Source organism: Asparagus officinalis, chromosome 1 (assembly GCF_001876935.1).
Source record: "Asparagus officinalis chromosome 1, Aspof.V1, whole genome shotgun sequence".
Classification (NCBI taxonomy): Eukaryota; Viridiplantae; Streptophyta; class Magnoliopsida; order Asparagales; family Asparagaceae; genus Asparagus; species Asparagus officinalis.
The window spans coordinates 106,713,866-106,734,267 of NC_033794.1; the positions used below are offsets into that span (position 1 = coordinate 106,713,866).

Sequence of the window (20,402 nt, forward strand, 5' to 3'; positions counted from 1 at the left end):
CTCTGTGATTTCTGGAAGTTCTTTCCCTTATAAAACCCTTAATTTTTTGATTAATTAGTTCATTATCCCATTGATTTGTGATTTTGTAGAGATTTAATTTTTTATTTTTTGGGACTATTTGAAAACAGGAAAAGGGTCTGTAATCTACAGATGTAATTTTTTTTAACTAATCTTTGATTTAACTTTGATAAAAGCTAGTATTTATTTGCTTTTTGAAATTATTAGTTTATTCATTTCCTTAGAAATTAATTTTGCATATATAATTAATCTTGTTGTTATTATAATAATAAAAATTTTATATTTCATTATTATAATTACAGTACAACTTTTAAACTCATTTTATTTATAGTTGTTTTAGTATCAATTAATTAAGTTAGTTTTATTTTATTTTTTTGTGAGTTAGTTTTTATTTTTTAGCAACCCGAAATCAATTCTGTTTGAAATATCATACAACATATTTAATCGTCATGACTAGTAAGTTGATTGCTTTTGAACTGGCAAAAATAGAACACCTTAATGGTTCCAACTATGACATGTGGCATAGAAAAATTAAGTACAGACTTATCCATGACAACATAGATAGAGTCCTAGATGTTTCTGCACCAACCCTTGGTGATGAACCCACTGACGCTCGGAAAAGAGAGCTTGATCAGTGGCAATTTAAGGACAAAAAGGCTAAAAGCTTGATGTTAGTGTTCATGGAAGATAGTTTAATCAAAGTTTTTGAAAACTATGATACGGCTAGGGAAATGTGGCTTGCAGTTAAGGAGAAGTATGACACTACTTCTGAGGTGAACATACAGCTCTTAATGCATAGATTTAATTCATGTCATATGCAAGAAGGTGACAATATTACCGAACGTGTAAACAAGATGATTGTCATGGCTAAGGACCTAGTTTCAACAGGATCTGAAATTCCTAAGAAATTACAGGTGACAACTATTTTGAATTGCCTACCACCATCACTAGATATGGCCATCATAACACTTAGGCTTAATGGAACCATTAAACGTGTCACTAATCTGCCAGCTCAGCTAGCAATGGAACAAGATTTACTAGCTAGGCAAAAAGGTTCAGATGTGAACCTTGTGCAGCAAGAAGAAGTAAGTGCAGCTCACTATCGCAAGGCACAAGGAACTCATCAGTTTGGACCTGTCAAGCCTTCCTTTAAAGGACCTGGCCAGCAACGAGCTCGAGGTAAGAAAGGAGCTCCTGGATCATGCTATATCTGTAGGAAGTTCGGCCACTTCAAAGCTAACTATCCACAGACAAAGAATAAGGACTGTCCCAAACGCCCAGAACAAGGAGGATCCGGTAAGCGGGAGTTTATCGGCGTCATTTAGTGCAATGCTGCAACTACTAACGCTGGTGGCTGGTGGATTGACTCGGGAGCAACCCGACATATTGCAAAGACGAAGGAAGGGATATGCGACTTCAATGAGCTGAAGAAGGGAGATCAAAGGATTTACATGGGGAACAATACCTACCTAGATGTTGAAGGTATTGGTTCATACAAATTGAATATTGGAGACGACATCATGGTTCTCAAGGACGTGTTTTATGCACCTGGCATAAGACGTAGTCTGATCTCCGTCCCGGCTCTCCTGAAGAAAGGCCTGGAAGTTAGGTTTTACAATAATAGAGTCTCTATTAGGAAAGACAAGAAAATGTTTGCTATAGGAAAGTTTATACCTGAACATGATTTGTTCTGTCTTTCCATTGTAAAACCTAAAATTTACAATAAAAATTCTGATTTGCTTTATTCCTCGTGTCTTTTATCTGATTTTGATCCATGGCATATGAGACTAGGACATCCTGGTAATAGAAAGATAGATCAGATAATTAAAATGGATTTGTTACCAAATCTGACAGGTGTAAGAACATTACCCTGTGAACACTGCTTAACAGGGAAAATGACTAGAAAGTCATTTCCTGAAGGTCAGAGGACAAGTGAACTTTTAGAGTTAGTTCATTCTGACATTTGTGGACCGTTAAGCGTAAAGACACGTGGTAATAAAGAATATTTTATAATCTTCATAGACGATTATTCTAATTATACTTTTGTGTATCTTCTAAATAGAAAATCAGAAGCATTTGAATGTTTTAAAAGATACAAGACATAAGTAGAAAGAAAACTTGGAAGGTATATTAAGGTGTTAAGAACTGATAGAGGTAGAGAATTCAACTCAAATGAATTTGAAAACTATTGCATTCATTACGGTATTAAGAGACATATCATTATGCCTTATACGCCACAACAGAATGGTGTGACTGAAAGAAAAAAATAGGACGTTGATGAATACAGTAAGATGTATGCTGTCACACTCTGGTCTCTCCAAGGATTTTTGGGGAGAAGCTGTATTGACTGTGAATTATGTTTTGAATAGAATTCCTACAAAATCAGTCGAGTCAACACCATATAAGATTTAGAATATACACAAACCCGATTTGAGTCACTTAAGAAAATGAGTTTGTGTTGCACATGTTCTCATTCCATATCAGATTAGAGATAAGCTGGATCTCAAAACCTTAAAGTGTAGATTTATACGCTATTCTGGAAAATTTAAAGGATATAGATTCTTCCATGAAGATAAAGGGGTCATTGAAAGTAGAGATGCTACTTTTCTAGAAAATCTAGAGGAAAGTGAACAAGTTCAAGAGGCAATACCACCTCTGCTAGACTTAGATGATGTTTCCAACGATGACCTGGACATAGTGGATGAAGTAAATTATCCGATAATGGAAGATGAACCATTAAATGAGAATATGCCTATGGAAAATCAACCAGCTGAACATGTTCAACCTGCCAGCCTTAGTGGTAATAAAATACCCAGAACAACACATGCATGGATGGATGATTATTATCTGTATTCATGTGAACCATCATTTTTCTCAGTAGATATTGACATAGATGAGCAAGCTGATCCCTTGAATTATGTGGATGCTATGAATACACATGAATCGGAACAATGGCTGGAAGCCATGAAAAGGGAGCTTGACTCAATAGAGAGAAACAAGGTATGGGAGCTATGTGACTTACCAGAAGATAGGAAGTCCATAGGATATAAATGAGTGTTAAAGAAGAAATATCGGGTTGATGGGTCTATTGATACATATAAAGACCGATTAGTTGCTAAAGGCTTTACTCAGAAGGTAGGTAGAGATTATCAAGAGATTTATCCTTCGGTGGCTAAGTTTGCTTCTATTAGAATTATCTTAGCAATTGCTACACATCTTGAGTAGGAACTTTTCCAAATGGATGTCAAGACTACATTCCTCAACGGAGAGTTGAAGGAAGTAATATATATAAATCAACCTAAGGGATTTCAGGTTGAAGGACAGAAAAACAAAGTATATAAATTAAAAAAAATCTTTATATGGTTTAAAACAGTCATCTAGACAGTGGTATCTCAAATTTCATAATACTGTTATCTAACTTGGTTTTGTTGCAAATAAATTAGATAACTGTGTATATGTCTTGAAGAGTGGCAGCAATTTTACAATATTATCCTTGTATGTGGATGATATTTTGCTGGCTGGAAATAACATAGAAGTGCTTAACAGAATCAAGCTAGCACTTAGTAGTGAATTTGAGATAAAAGACATAGGAGATGCATCATATGTTCTTGGTATACAGATCCTTAGGGATAGAAAGTCTAGAACGTTAAGTTTAAACCAAGAAAGGTATTTGCATACGATACTTAGAAGGTTTGGGATGTAGAATTATAATCCTGCACCAACACCTTTGGTTATGGGAAAACAGTTGTGTAAAGAATAATGTCTTGGAGAAGGGCAAAAACCGCTTGGTATCCCGTATGCACAAGCTGTTGGAAGCTAGATGTATGCAATGTTGTGTACTAGATCAGACCTGACATATCCGGTGAGTTTGGTTAGTAGATATCAAAGTAATCATGGTCCAGTACATTAGGAAGCTGTTAAAAGGATTTTGAAGTGCCTAAAAGGTATTGTGCACCATAAGTTAGTTTATCAAGCAGACTCGCTTGAGGTTCTTGGTTACTTCGATGCTAATTTTGGAGGAGACAAAGATGACGAGAAGTCTACTTCTGGACATTTGTTCATCTTTGGTGGTGCAGCTGTTTCTTGGGGTAGTAAGAAACAGAGATGTGTGGTAAGATATACACAAGAGGCTAAGTACATAGCTTATAGTATTGTCGCTACCCATGCAGTATAGATAAGACGATTCCTAAAGGACTTGGATCTCAATTTGGTGGATGGACCAATTAAGATATATTGTGATAATCAAGCAGTCACTAGATTGATCAACAGTGGTGCAAACAGTTCTAAAGGAAAACATATTGAGATACAATATCATTATATTCATGATACTGTGGAGAAAGAAGAAGTCAATGTGACTTATATTCCTACTAGTGACATGATTATTGATCCCTTGACGAAGGGTATCCCAGCAGGTATATTCATCAAACATGTTGGTTTGATGGTACTTAGAAATGTCTAAGTAAATGAAACTTTCATGAATAATGAAAGGAGACTATCATGGATAATGGTTGTACTCGGTTCATTCACGTAGAGTGAAAAATGCATATGGGAGTATGAAATTACATCTTGAGTAATATCCCACGGATAGTGGGAGTGTGCTTGGAAAGTATTTGGCCATTTCGACCAAGTGGGAGACGTAAGTAGGTTTGGCCTCATGGGCCAAATTATAACCCGACCCGTTAAGAAATCGACCCGTTTTGTTGGGAATATCTCACGTTCTGGGATTTCTTCTAGTTGGGGAACGAGTCTCACGTAACGTAACTTACGTGAGGAATATCGGGAGGAAAATCAGGGGCAGTTTCTTGGGGACGTAGAGTGAGATGGATGCCCATAAATGGCGGGGAGTTCTTCTCCTCTGAGATCATCAATAAGCAATTGAATCTCTTCTCCGGAGTCTCCAAAAGAAATCTCCGATCTTCTCTCCCCTTCAGGTTATAATAGTTTTCTCACGGGAGAATTCGTGAAGGTCGTATGGGAGGCTATTTCGATTTTTGTGGACAGTCATTATAATAGATGCGAATTATAAACTAGATATAATGGTGGTTATCATGTTCTTTAGGTTTTTATAAATGGGAATGGTAACATTACATACTTGAAGCTGTCAAACACAAAATTTTGATTTATTCCTATCGTGTGTGCATGATTTGCAGAGATTTTAGAGGGACACCGCAGCACGAAAGGTTAAATTGGAGGGACACGGTGTAAACTTATAATGATAAATTTTTTCACAATTTTCTTCGCAAGTTTCAGTATCCAGTTTGCTTGGTAATATTTTCACAATTAGATTAAAAATTTTGATTTTTTAAAGAACCCTCCTCAATACTACTCACATCCAACTTATCATTTTCTTTAGATATGCTATTTTCTTATCATTTTCTTCAAGTGATTAGAATTATATTTTAACAATTTTTAATAGTTGCATTTGTTGAAATAATGAATTTTAGAAGGCTTTTATGGAAAGATATCATTTAATGATTGGATTCTATAGATAAAAATTAAAATGTGTTTAATAAGTAGTATGTGAGTTTTAGTCCCACATTGGTTAATTAAATGCATTTTAGTAGGTTCAAATTAACGCATATGTTATATATGGTATAACAAATGTGTTAATATAATACACTTGTGTTGGAATATAAGCGAGCATGCGAGCAAGCGAGCGAGCGCGTGCGGTCCCGGGCGTAAGCCCGCGGTCCTGGTGTGCGGGCTAGGGCGTGCTCTCTTTTCACATGCTGTCTTTAAATGAGTGCTCACTTAAAACGAGCTGAACGTTTCGTACGTTACAAATGGTACAAAGATTGAATAGGTTTTATTGCAGACGTTATAAACATTGTAATAACTGGAATTCAAATCTTTGTCTCCCATGAACCTTATAAAAGGGCTTCTTATGATCATTTGAAACACAGAGAAAAACGAAATCTCCTGTCTTCTTCTTCTTTTAATAATTTTATAAGCTGTTAAATATTGGAGGTTCTGGCGAACTGAAGAAGTAGTCTTGGTGTTCATAAAAAGAGAGCGCTTCTTTGAACTGCAGTCGTCTCATCCTCGGAAGTACTGTGCAAACCCAACACTACCGTAGGTGGGACATAGTTTCTTCAATGTCAGTCCTCTGCTAAGAGGGCGATTCGACACTTCTGTAAAGTATTTTAAATTTAAAGTGTATTTAATATGATGTTTCTAACTTTATGCTCTTTTCTTTCTTTCCTATATGGTTTGTTCTGTACTTTTTTTGATCTGTTTTTATGATTGTTTTTCCCAACAGCATTTGCTTTTGTTCGATTACCTATAAGTATATAATGAATATTTATTACTTTTTCTTTCTCAATTGGCAAATTTCTATTCATGGGTTTGTATCATAAAAATATCTAAGAAATTTGGTATGGGTAATGATTTTTACGTGTGTGAGGAGTGCTAGAGTAAAATAACAAGGTATACCATAAAGCAAAGCTAGCCGTGATTAGCGTGGGTAAAATATTGTCATTAAACTATTTCTATAAATACTATTCTACAAACTATTCAAAGAAAGAAATATCATTCTACAAAAAATACTATCATTGAATTTCGGACAAATATATCTCATAAGAAATTCCGAAAATATATTACCACAAACAAATATGGAATTATATAAATTTCAGCCTTACATATATAAATTAACCATATAATATCTTTAATGCATGTATAATTAATATTTTATATAGAGGATTTATAAGGAAATGCTTGGGTTCTATATATGACATAATTATGCAGACTAATAAGGATTTGTAAGGAAATGCAAGGCAACACAGACAGCTAAGATAAATTGACAAATGTAGAAAAATTAAACCCTAGCCCGTGCATCGCATGGGAAAATACTGGTATTATATAAATTGCAAATTGTAAAACATGGGGTGATGTGAAAATCGAAAATAGCTAATGCATACATAACTGTAGGGCGGGTTCAAGTAAAATTACTAAAACATCCAAATTTAGATTTACGTCCATTGCTGATTGCATACATGTGTGTTTATACGCAGGGCCGGTTCTGAGATTTTAGGGGCCCTGTTCGAAAAGTAAACACAATGCTCTTCTCTATATACAAAATATCAATAAATTCTAATTTGAATCCCTAAAATGCTAGGGAACAAAATATAACTGACCAGACATTAAAATGTTACCTGATTTTTTTGCATCTGAATAGTCTTTAACATACTTTTCAAGTGCTAATGCCCATTCTTCATCTTTTCGGTCACCTGAATAAAATGTTACTGATCAGATAAATGCATATAATCCCACCTTAATAAAGCTTTCCAATAGAGCAAATAGTCCACAATAAGAAATATTTGCAAAAGATAGTCGACTTTGCACATTTATTATCCCTGATTCTATGAACTGATTGTAAGAAAGTTTTGGAACTTTGCCCATTTACGCCTATCACAAATTTTCAATCAATTTGAATATGATTGACACGTCGAGAGCACACTGTTAAGTTTAGTTTTTCAGAAAATGGAAGCAGCAGAAAGTGAAAAAAAATATGATAAGAATTGGTGCAATTATAAGATGGTAATTGTAGTTTTATTAAGGATAAGATGTGAGACAACCAGCTAAATTGATTTTTACATGTTTACACTGGAGAGGAAAAGTGCCTGAGTTGCTAGGAGCAACAGAATGTTAGTTGAAGGTGAGATGCGGACTTAGGAGTTTCCCAACTGGACATGGATTAAGGCAACAAGTTGTGCAAAATTGTTAACCTAGCATGGTCCATAACTGACCTAAGTGGAGAAAACAAAGTTAATGCAGATGAAATTACCATCAAAAACTTCAGTTCATCAGCAGATGAAATTACCTACATACCCATATCTCAAAAAACAACCAAATTTTTTTTGATAAACTGAAATAAACCCTCCAATACATAATATGCAGTCTAAACAAATACATACAATAATCACCATAATTTATTTTTTACTGATCTTTGTAGTGTGAAAAAGCAAAGAATCACCAAGATCTGATTGATGGCGGAGGAGGAGGAGCGGGGGCGGAGTCGTGGCTGAGTTGGGCTTCGAAATAGCAAAAAGTTAACAAATTACTAATTCTACCATGAAAACTCATCTTTAATACCCGCTATCTAAAATATCAAAATGCTCATGCCAAGGAAAGAAAGTTCAATTTAACCTAGAATTTTCCAAACCCTAAATGAGCTAAAGACGACAAATTTCCAGTGAAAATTCTCAAATAGAGAGTAAAAAAGGGACCTTTTTCCCTAGGAGCGTCTTTCCATCCTTAACATAAAACTCCCTGATATCAACCACGATTTTCCCTTGCCAGCTCCGGACTGAAACCCTCCGGTTCTTCGACAACTGCAAGAAAAAGAGGAGGGAAAACCCAAACTTTAAGTTTAAAATACAAAAAACCACAAGAGGAGAGAAAACTAGGGTTTAATCGAACTGGAGTTAGTGTAGCTTGACCTCGCGGACGACGATTCCATCTTCGTCGGAGTCACCCTTCGCAGGCTTGTTCGACGGCGGAGCGCCGTCGAAGACTCCGCCGGCGGCCTCCTCGTCGGTTCTCTTCTTGCCCTTTTTCCACATTTCAGAGAGAGAAGGAGAAAAGGGAAGAGTGACCGGGGTTTGTGAAGCAGATAGGATCACGAGAGGCGCTGAGACTTTTATTTTTGGGGGCCCCCAATTTTCGGAGGCTCTGTGCGGTCGATCAGCTCGCACGCCCTCAGAGCCGGGCATGTTTATATGCGTAAAGAAATAGGAAATATGTTGCTTAAAATCCGACATTCTATTAAAAAATAGAAAAAAGAAAGCAGATCAGATTGACATAGATCCTCATTAATTGTCAGTTATTAATTAAATGATATAATACATAATATGAGATAAGAAACAAAGGGCATCTAAAGGCCCTAGTTGAGGTCCCAAGTACATGGTTATTTTCTTGTATGGGTCGCACTATTTAAGCTCTCGTCCAGCTTCAAAGTTTCACCTGGTCCCCTCCTCTTTAGAAAGTGTTTTAAGAAAGACACAAATTTTGGTCAATAATTTTTCTTTCGTACCTAAGATAATAACGGTTTATATCAAATTGGATTTTTTAAAAAAAATATTAGGTCTCCAAATCATTCATATCTTGAATTAGTCCAACAAATCTTGACATTTTGGATGTAGTCCCCCAAAATTTTAAGTTTTTTGAAGTCAGTCTTTTCCATATTATTTGATACTTGTCCCACAACAACTTAAGTGTTTTGAAAGCAGTCTTAAATGTATTCTTATTTGATGTTAGTCCTACAAATATTTTAGATGTTTTAAGCTTAGTCCCTCAGATTAGGCTAAATATCATAAAATCCCCCTTAACTTTGGGCGATTATTAGAAAACCCCACTTAAATTTCAAAATATTAGAAGACCCCTTTTAATAGTGTTAGTGCCATGATAAAATATCGCTATTTTTTTTTGGTTGGGGGTGGGGGGAGTGTTATAATCCCTATTCCTAAGAAGGGTTTTCTAATATTTTGAAAGTTAAGGGTGGTTTATTGATATTTAACCTCCAAAATATGCAATAAGGTGCTAAATAGGAGGAGTAATTTTAAAATATTTAACAGATCTGGAGGACTAATTTCCTAATCTAAGAATTTGGAGGACTAATATAAAACACCTAAGACTAATTTCAAAATATCAAGATTGGGGGCCTAATATTAAAAAAAACCAAATTTACACAAGTTCTAATGTATTTGGTATCATTTGAGTGGATCCGGATCCTCTACTAATGAGCCATCTCCTAATATTTACTCATAAATCAATCAAATTAAAGACCAACAACTTTGCTCATTAGAAGTTGTTTCTAGATCGATGAGGCGATTCAAATTAAAGACCAACAACTTTGCTCATTGTTGGGTAATGTGCTCATCAATTTGTGAAGACTTTTTATAAAAATTCATTGATAAGTGGTTAAGAAATCTATAGACTCAATAGGCTGCTATTAATCAATGAGAAACTATGTCTATCAATGAGTCTACTTACAAAGTCATTGTAATGAGTTGATTTTCATTCCGTTTGATCTTGCTATCAATTCTATCGTGTATTAACAAGTCATTTTAGATATAAATTAGTCACAAATAAATATTTATTATTCAATAGAAAAATTGTACGGACAAGATCCTAACAATTCATAATTTTGGTCGGTCGGGGATTCTTAGCTAGGCCCTCACTATTCTTTTATGTTGGGGTTTTATTATTATAATTTAGCTCCTCACCATTTAAAATTTAACGGTGTCAAATAAGAGGGTATAAAAATCTAACAAGGGAGAATGAAGGGATAAATTAGTATAAAAACAAGAGATATAAATACCGATCGAGTCCGTTGTGGATTGAGTCCGTTGTCGTGGATTTGTTCCACTTCGTACTGGACGCAACAAGTGAGACGTTTGGTTGGTATTGGTGTCGGTTCAGTTTTAAAAAAACTTCGCTGAGGTGGAGAATTGTTGGATAGCAGGTTCCTAATATTATTTCTAATTTGTTTTGGTAACAGGTTATTGAGATTCCTAATCTGTTTTGATAACATAATTCCAAATCTATTTTGGTAACAGATTATTAGGATTCCTAATATGTTACCATAATTGAAACGTATTAAAAACCTGCCATCGTAGGTAACATACCAATCGAGATCCGCTTCAATCATCGTAGGGAATGTCCATAATTAGTTATCGAGGCAAATACTATCGGCTTATTTGAGCGGGCTCCATAATTAAAAGTTTATATAATTTATACCAACAATATTATTCATCGGGTCCGAAGAGATATTATCAGCTACAACTACCACTATATGTAGGCAATAGTCTCGTGCTCGTTAGTCAAAATCACTAAAAACAACACCTGCAAGGTTTTCACTGGATTTTCACATTCTGTGGAAAAATGAGTTCAACAAACAATACTCAAGACCATCACGACCTCCACATCTTCTTCTTCCCATACTTAGCATCCGGCCACATGATCCCCCTCCTCGACACCGCCCTCCTCTTCGCCGCCCGCGGCGTCAAGGTCTCCTACGTCACCACCGCCGGCAACCTCCCCTCCCTCCTCCCCGCAGTCTCCTCCGCTGCCGCCAACGGGGCCTCTATGCAGCTCCTCTTACTCCCTTTTCCCTTCGAAGAGGCCGGCCTCCCCTCCGGCTGCGAGAACACCAACTCCCTCCCCATGACGGACGCCGCCCACGAAAAGTTCTACAACCTCATCCAGCTCCTACAACAGCCTCTTCGCCAGCTCATCGTCGACCACCGTCCAGACTTCCTCGTCGCCGACGAGCTCTACCCGTGGACCTCCGACCTCGCAATCTCTCTCAACATCCCTCGTGTCGTCTTCAACGGTACCTCGCACTTCACCATCTGCATCCTCGACCAAGTCGAACAAATGATGGTTAACTCCCGCGACGATGATAAGCCATTCGTCGTCCACGAGATCGAGATCACGAAAGCCGAGCTGCCCAAGGTGTTCCATTACCCCAAAATAGCTCTCGACATGTTCAGAGAAGCCAGCAACAAGAGCTACGGCTTACTCTTGAACAGCTTCGACGAGCTCGTGCCTGAGTACGTTGAGAGGCTGAAAACGGACGGTAAGAGTAGAAGAGTGTGGAACGTGGGGCCCGTCTCTCTCAGGCACTGGAAAGAAGCTGATAACGGTAAGGACGATAAGGGGATCAAAGCATGGCTAGACGATAAGAAAGATCGGTCGGTGCTCTACATCGCGTTCGGTAGCGAATGCGTCTTCAGCGATGATCAGCTACGAGAAATCGGTCTCGGGTTGGAGGGTTCAGGAAGAGACTTTATATGGGTGGTGAGGGGCGGAGGCGGGGGTTTGGATACGATCGGGGATTGGTTGCCGAAGGGGTTCGAAGAGAAGGTGGAAGGGAGAGGGTTGGTAGTTCGAGGATGGGCGCCGCAAAGGATGATACTGAACCATCCGGCGTTGGGAGCGTTCATGATGCAGTGCGGATGGAACTCGACACTGGAGGCGCTGAGCTGCGGGGTGCCGATGATCGCCTGGCCGCTGCATTCGGAGCAGTTCGTTAACGAGAGGCTCATTGTGCAGGTAAGCGTGTGCATTCTTAACGTGATTCATACTAGTGATCATAGTTACCACATTATAACCATTCGTTGATATCGATCGGTTGTGAATGAAACCACTCCATACCTTACAGTTTCGAGAAATCCCTGGATTCTATCAGGAAATTAATCTCATAAAGGAAGCTATAACATGTAAGAGCAATAAGTTTGAACTATGACAGATCAAAATTTGCTGAAAATTTTGAAAGAAATTAACATCATGCGCGCGGGAGAACAATGCCATATTTGATAAGGGTTAACTTTTTTTCTTATTTGTTACTTATAAGTAGGAAAAAAGATTAGTTAAGATTTCCCAACTTTCCCCCCTACTTATAAGTAGTTTTTCTTATTTAGCCAAAAAGACAAAAATACCCTCATAGTCCCTTTAATCTCCAATGGCAGTTCTCAAAGTTTATTTTGCTTGCATCATTCCTCACTGCTACGGCATTAAAGTACGTCTAAAATAATAAAAATAATTAATCAATTAATAACTTAATTAGTAATTAATAAGAATAAATAATATGCATATAAATAATATGAATATAATAATAAAATATTTAATATATATATAGGGAGAGGTTCTAATAAAAACCTTCTTAGCCTAAAAACTAAAAACCAATATCATCCAATGGCTAGGATTCAGTCAAACAGTCAACAAACACATGCATTAATTACCTCATTAAACACATGCATTAATTACCTCAACGCAGTGAATCCAGATTCATTACCTCAACGAACACGTCCTTTACTGCAGTGAATCCAGATTCACTTCAGTGAATCCAGATTCATTACCTCAACAAATACGTTTTTCACTGTAGTGAATCCGGATGCACTGCAGTAAATCCAGGTTCGTGTTCGTTGAGGTAATTAATACATGTAATTAATGCATGTGTCTGTTGACTCTTTGACTGAATCCTAGCCATTGGATTCATCTAGATCCAATGGATGAAGGAGGTTTTTAGTTTTTAGGCTAAGGAGGTTTTTAGAATTGAAGCCTAATATCTCATCAAAGTGAGATATTAGCTCTTCCTCTCGTCAGCTCTAGGACTACGCGTCGAGGGAACCTAAAAGCTATTACAAATTACCCAAATAGCAGTACAACCAATTTTTACGTGGTTCGGCAAATTGCCTACGTCCACGGGGCAAGGAGGGGGGAGATCTACTATTAGAGGGAGAGAATACAACTAGAGTTTACAATCACTCACAAACTAAACTCTCAAACAAACTCTCAAATCCCTCACACTATCTCTCTACAAAAGGCTGCACAAAAGGACTGCACCAAAAACTCCTGCAGCCGCTAGAAGACAGCCGCAATCAATGCTGAAAAATACCCAAAGCCGAACAAACAATCACAGCCTCCTGCTCCCGCACTTTTCCCTCTGCCTCAGCCGCAAAAGAGAAAAGAAAAAAAGCTGCCTTGCACTGCCCTCTTGCACAACCCTAAAAAAATCAAATTGATATTTATAGTATTCAAAAGCGAAACCGGGTGGGCCACGGAATTGAATTGAAACCGCATTCTTCAATAGGAGAAGATTGTGGTTTCGTGATGGGTGTGGGGGCCACACCCACGTGATTAGTGAGAGCAAGGAGAGTTTTGATTTCCGCATGAAGAAAAGAAACAAGGCCTACCCGTAAGCCTATACACGCCTATATATATGCCTAGTTCCTTTAGTTTAGGTTTTAGGCAAGGAGTCCTTTTGTTTTTGATTGGCGGCTGGGAAAAGCAATTGGTGTAGGTACGAGGAGTTTTGTTTTTCCTCGGCTTGGTGCGAAAAAGCAGAGGGAGATAAACAGGGGCGGCTGCTGTGTGCAAAAGAAAAGGAGAGTTTTTTTTTTGAGTTGTGTGCAGCTGTTCTTTGGTTTTGTGATCTCTTTGAGAGAGTATTTGTGTGAGGGATTTGAGAGCTTGTTTGAGGGTTTAGATTGAGTGATTGTAAACCCTAGTTGTATTCTCTCCCTCTATTAGTAGATCTCCCCCCCTCCTTGCCCCGTGGACGTAGGCAATTTGTCGAACCACGTAAAAATTGGTTGTACTATTTTTGTGTGATTTGTAATAGCTTTTAGGTTCCCTCGACGCGCAGTCCTAGAGCTGACGAGAGGAAGATCTAATATCTCACTTTGATGAGATATTAGGCTTCAGATTCTTGTTCCCTTTGAGAAACAAGAATTCTTATTGCGACCTAACTCTTGTTGTGCTGCCGAAGTGCTGCCGAAATTTTCGCTGCGCGCAACAAGTGGTATCAGAGCCCAGATTTCAGATCTAGGATTTTTTTGTGGAGGAAGATTCTTGTGTGAAGCTTAGTTCTTGGAGTTCTCAGCTTCGGTGAAGATAGCATTAGGAGTTGCCGTTGGAGATTTCGCTTTTCTCGTGTGGTTAGGAAATCTATTTGGAATCCAATCTAAGGTTCAGTTGGGTGGTTCCTAATTTCTATCAAATTTGTTCTTTCTCTACAATTTTGGAGTTAGTTCGTAATGGGAGAAGAAGGTGAAAGCAGCAAATCGATGGCGAGTACAATACAAGTTGGTTTTCAGAATACTAAGATTAGTGTGGTGAAGTATGACGGCAAAATCAACTTTGGTTTGTGGATGAGCGACGTACAGGATGCGCTCAATGCTCAGAATCTGGAAGAGACCATCATGGTCCACGAGAGGTCACCTAAATATGATGAGGCGGTATGGAAGAAAATGAATAGGAACGCTTGTGGGGTGATCAGGTCCTGTTTGGATTAAGAGCTGAAATATGATGTGATTGGGGTGATGTCTGCAATGAAGATGTGGGAAATTCTCAACAACAAGTATCTCACAAAGAGTGTTGAGAACAGGCTGTACTTGCTGCGAAGATTCTTCAGATTTTAGATGTCCAGAGGCACCTCGCTAGCGGCTCACGTGAACAACTACACTAAGTTGTTGTCGAACTTGGCGAATGTTGATGAGAAGATATCGGATGAGTACAAGGCGATTATTTTATTGGGATCCTTACCCGATGAGGAGTATGATACCTTCGTGCTCACTTTGTTGAACGGGAGATCTTCTATCAGCTATAGTGAAGTGATTAACGCATTGACCAATTACGATTTGAGAAGGAAGGACAATGAGACTTTCCGTGCTAGCACTTCAGGCGAGGCCTTATCGACGAGAGATAGAAGCCCATATCCGAAAGGTGGTAATAGAGGAAGGTCAAAGTTAAGAAGCCGCCACCAATTAGCAAAGAACCAATGTGCATTCTGCAAGGAGCAGGGACATTAGAAGAGAGACTGCCCGAAGCTCAAGGAGAAGGAGAATGGCAAGAAAAAGGGCCCGAAGGCCAATGAGGTGAATATTGCGAAAGGCGATGATTCCGATGATTCGTGCTTTTCTCTACTGATTACTCCGGAGGTGAACCATGTGGATGCATCAGATTGGATGCTTGATTCCGGCGTTACTTTTCATGTGACTCCTAGGCGAGACTGGTTTGCATCTTTTGAGAAAGTCGACGGGGGCGTTGTTGTCATGGGAAATGATCAATCCTGTGGCGTTTGTGGGATAGGTACCGTACGGATTAGGATGCACGATGGAGTAGTCCGTGAGTTGAAGGAGGTGAGATTTGTTCCTCAACTGAAGAAAAATCCTATCTCAGTTAGAGCTTTGGAGGCGAAGGGATTCAAGGTGACTTTCGAAAATGCTGTAGCGAAGGTTACTAAGGGATCATTGGTGGTGATGAGGGGAGTCCGCAATCGGAATTTGTATTATCTGAAGGGAAGCACTGAGATTGGCCAGGTTGCTTCGGCTATTTCAGAAGCGGACATGAGCAGACTTTGGTATTATAGATTGGGGCACACAGGTGAAAAATCACTACAGGCATTGTGAAAGCAGGGGCTATTAAAGGAAGCCAAGAGTAGGAAGATTGAGTTCTGTGAGCACTGTGTTCTTGGCAAGAAGACGAAGGTGAAGTTCGGGACTGCCATTCATCAGACGAGGGACATCTTGGATTACGTGCACACAGACGTTTGGGGTCCCACCAAGACTGCATCACTTGGTGGTCGACATTGGTTCGTCATTTTTGTAGATGACTATTCTAGGCGTTGTTGGGTGTACACCATGATGAAGAAGAGTGAAGTCCTAGATTTGTTTGTGGAGTGGAAGAAGAGATTGGAACTGCAGACTTGGAGAAAGATTAAGACGTTGCGATCTGACAATGGTGGTGAGTATACTTCTGACCCCTTTCAGCAGCTATGTCGAGACGAGGACATAGAGAGACACTTCACAGTGGTGAGTATACTTCTGACCCCTTTCAGCAGCTATGTCGAGACGAGGACATAGAGAGACACTTCACAGTTAGTCATACACCGCAGCAAAATGGGGTGGCAGAGAGGTTGAATCGGTCTTTACTGGAGAAGATCTGTTGCTTATTATCGCAGAGTGGTTTGGAGAAGATCTTTTGGGCTGAGGCACTTACATATGCGAGCCACCTCATTAATAGGCTGCCTTCATCTACGATTGAGGGGAAAACCCCTATGGAGATGTGGTCGGGAAATCCAGCACATGATTATGACCAGCTCAAGGTATTTGAGTGCCCTGCATATTATCATGTTAGAATAGATAAATTAGAACCTCGAGCTAGGAAGGCAATATTTGTAGGATTCAAGCGAGGTGTCAAGGGATACAAGCTTTGGGATCCAGTGGATAAGAAGATTGTGCTGAGTAGGGATGTCACATTCGAATAGGCTTCTATCTTGAAGCTTCCCAGCTCTCATCAGGTGGAGAGCGACCCGACGGAGGAGATATCGCAGGTGGTGGAGATCGATGCAGCTCCATATTGTCTAGTTGGTACAGTATCCATGCAGGTGCCGACTGAGGTGATGCCAGGCGAGCACGATGGTGACACGGAGGATACGAGTACAAATGTGTAGGATCAGGAACCGACGGCTCAGGTTCAAGATTCTATTGCGGTTCGGAGACAGAGGAGAAACATACAGATGCCAGCACGGTATGCCGACACAGTTGCGTATGCACTTCCGGTGGAGAGTATCGATGAGTTGGTGCCTACTACATTCAGAGAGGCCGAGCAGAGTTCGGAGGCTGATTCGTGGCAGGTGGCTATGCATGAGGAGATGAAATCTCTTCATAAGTACGATACATGGGAGCTTGTTAAGCTTCCAAAGGGGCGGAAGGCAATTGGTTGCAAGTGGGTATACACGAAGAAGGAGGGCATTGAAGGCACTCCAATAAGGTTCAAGTCTAGGTTGGTTGCGAAAGGCTATGCACAGGAGGAAGGTAATGATAATAATGAGGTTTTCTCTCTAGTGGTACAAAGCACTCTTCGATTTGAATTTTGCTAGATTTGGTGGCACAATATGGATTGGAGTTAAATCAGTTAGATGTAAAGACGATATCTTTTCATGGTGATCTTGATGAAGAAATATATATGACTCAGCCATTGGGATTCCGAGCTGCAGGGAAAGATAAGTTGGTTTGCAAACTGAAGAAATCGCTATACGGTTTGAAGCAGTCTCCTCGACAGTGATATAGACGATTTGATGGTTTTATGCTTGGTCATTCGTACACTCGGAGCCAGTTTGATCCTTGCGTATATTTTCGCAAGTTGAAAGGAGGTGCGTACATTTATTTGTTGTTCTATGTCGACGACATATTGGTTGCCTCTATTTCTAGGTCGGCTATAGATGAATTGAAAGTTCAGCTATCAAATGAGTTTGAGATGAAAGACTTAGGTGAGGCGAAGCGCATTCTAGGGATGGAGATCGGCAGAGACAAGAAGAATGGCAGAATTTGTTTGACACAGGTGGCTTATTTGAAGAAGGTTCTACAGCGATTCCATGTTAGCATGGATACGAAGCCAGTTAGTGTACTATTGGGAGCTCATTTGAAGCTTTCAGCTGGTCTTTTACCGAAGTTAGTTGAAGATAGAGAGTTGATATCGAAGACTCCATATGCGAGTGTGGTTGGGAGCTTGATGTATGAGATGGTATATACGAGGCCAGATTTGTCACAGGCGGTAAGCATGGTATCGAGATACATGCACGATCCAGGAGTGGGTCATTGGAATGCCGTGAAATGGATTTTGAGGTACATTCGAGGTACGCTCAATGTTGGTTTAGTTTATGAGCGGGACACTACAGGTGGGCAGCTATGCATTGGCTATGTTGATTCGGATTATGCTGGAGATTTGGATAAGCGTCGGTCCACTACGGGATATGTGTTTACTTTGACCCGTGCGCCGATGTGTTGGAGATGCACCTTACAGTCGACGGTGGCTTTGTCTATGACGGAGGCAGAGTATATGGCAGTTACGGAGGCTGTGAAGGAGGCTATTTGGCTTCGAGGACTTTTAGAGGAACTTGGTATATCGCAGAGGTCCGTCACTTTTCATTATGATAGCATGAGTGCTATTTATTTGGCGAAGAATCAAGTTTTTCATGCGCGGACGAAGCACATTGACGTTCGTTATCACTTCGTTTGGGATGTTCTTGAAGATGGCGATGTGAAGATTGTAAAAGTCCACACGAAGGATAATCCGGCAGATATGCTCACAAAGGTGGTTCTGAGCAACAAGTTTGATCATTGTCAAAACTTGTTGCACATCCGTGATTGTTGAGGCCGTTGACGGCCATTTGGATGAACTACGTTCGGCTTGATTCCTTGGACAAGAGGATATGTAGGCAGTCTTTCAGATGCAGCCGGTTTGGATTAGTTGATTTTGATGGGGTGAGATTGTTTGGACTTTCGTTCGTGTTCTCAACTTATTGTGGATTGAGTTCGTATTTGGATGCTTTGGTGTCGGTTCAGTTTTTGGAAAAACTTTACCGAGGTGGAGAATTGTGGTTTCGTGATGGGTGTGGGGGCCACACCCACGTGATTAGTGGGAGCAAGGAGAGTTTTGATTTCCGCATGAAGAAAAGAAACAAGGCCCACCCGTAAGCCTATACACGCCTATATATATGCCTAGTTCCTTTAGTTTAGGTTTTAGGCAAGGAGTCCTTTTGTTTTTGATTGGCGGCTGGGAAAAGCAATTGGTGCAGGTACGAGGAGTTTTGTTTTTCCTCGGCTTGGTGCGAAAAAGCAGAGGGGGATAAACAGGGGCGGCTGCTGTGTGCAAAAGAAAAGGAGAGTTTTTTTTTGAGTTGTGTGCAACTGTTCTTTGGTTTTGTGATCTCTTTGAGAGAGTATTTGTGTGAGGGATTTGAGAGTTTGTTTGAGGGTTTAGATTGAGTGATTGTAAACCCTAGTTGTATTCTCTCCCTCTATTCGTAGATCTCCCCCCTCCTTGCCCCGTGGACGTAGGCAATTTGCCGAACCACGTAAAAATTGGTTGTACTATTTTTGTGTGATTTGTAATAGCTTTTAGGTTCCCTCGACGCGTAGTCCTAGAGCTGACGAGAGGAAGAGCTAATATCTCACTTTGATGAGATATTAGGCTTCAGATTCTTGTTCCCTTTGAGAAACAAGAATTCTTATTGCGACCTAACTCTTGTTGTGCTGCCGAATTGCTGCCGAAATTTCCGCTACGCGCAACATATATAATAGCTAACAAAATATATATATGATTAATGCCGCTTATATATGCAATTTCCAATAGTTCAAGAGATCAGTTAGGAGACTTTTGAAAGTTATTCAGAGGGATATCCCCCCTACTTAATTATGAAGTTTACCGGAGTCCTGTGCAAAAAGCACTCAAAAGCTTGTTGGGATTTTGTGAAACTTTACCCTTTACACAAACGTGTGGTTTTCATGAAATACGTACCACGAGTTATTTAGAATATATTAGCTAGCTAGGTTGTTTGTCTTGTGAAACATATATATTTCCTTTCAAATACATGCAGGTGTTGGGGACGGGGGCGAGTGCAATTGAACAAGGGGTGAAGAGGTCGATATTCGCGGAGCAGGAGGAGGTAGTGAAGGCGGAGGCTGTGAAGAGGGCCGTTGATAGGGTGATGGGCGAAGGCGGAGAGGCGGCGGAGATCAGGAGCAGGGCGGAGAAATACAAGAAGATATCCAGGTCCGTCGTAGAGGAAGGAGGATCATCTCATGTTAATTTGACCTGCATGATTCAGGAACTTACCAAGGTAGCCAGGGAGAAAAAGAGAGAGACGAGTTACTGACCTTCGCTGTCACTGTCTACGTCCTGGTCAGAAATAAATGAGGATTCAGTGGGCATGTGTGTTTTGTGTAATTTTTTATAGGGAAAAATGCTTCCGGCCCCAAAAGCTAAAGAAACGTGCTTCCCACTCCTAAGACTTTGTCAACGGGTGTTTTACCCTAAAAAATAAAGATTCTGTTCTCTGAGCCCCCAAAACACAAAACCCAAGACATTAAAATATG

At 39.7% G+C, this 20,402-nt stretch overlaps 1 protein-coding gene across 1 annotated transcript; it reads left to right on the plus strand.

Moving 5' to 3' along the window:
- On the plus strand, nt 10,858-20,182 carry LOC109838891 (scopoletin glucosyltransferase-like). Its single transcript, XM_020407321.1, has 2 exons — nt 10,858-12,072; nt 19,904-20,182. The coding sequence occupies exons 1-2, from the start codon at nt 10,900-10,902 to the stop codon at nt 20,180-20,182; spliced, it is 1,452 nt and encodes a 483-aa protein (XP_020262910.1). The 5' UTR covers nt 10,858-10,899.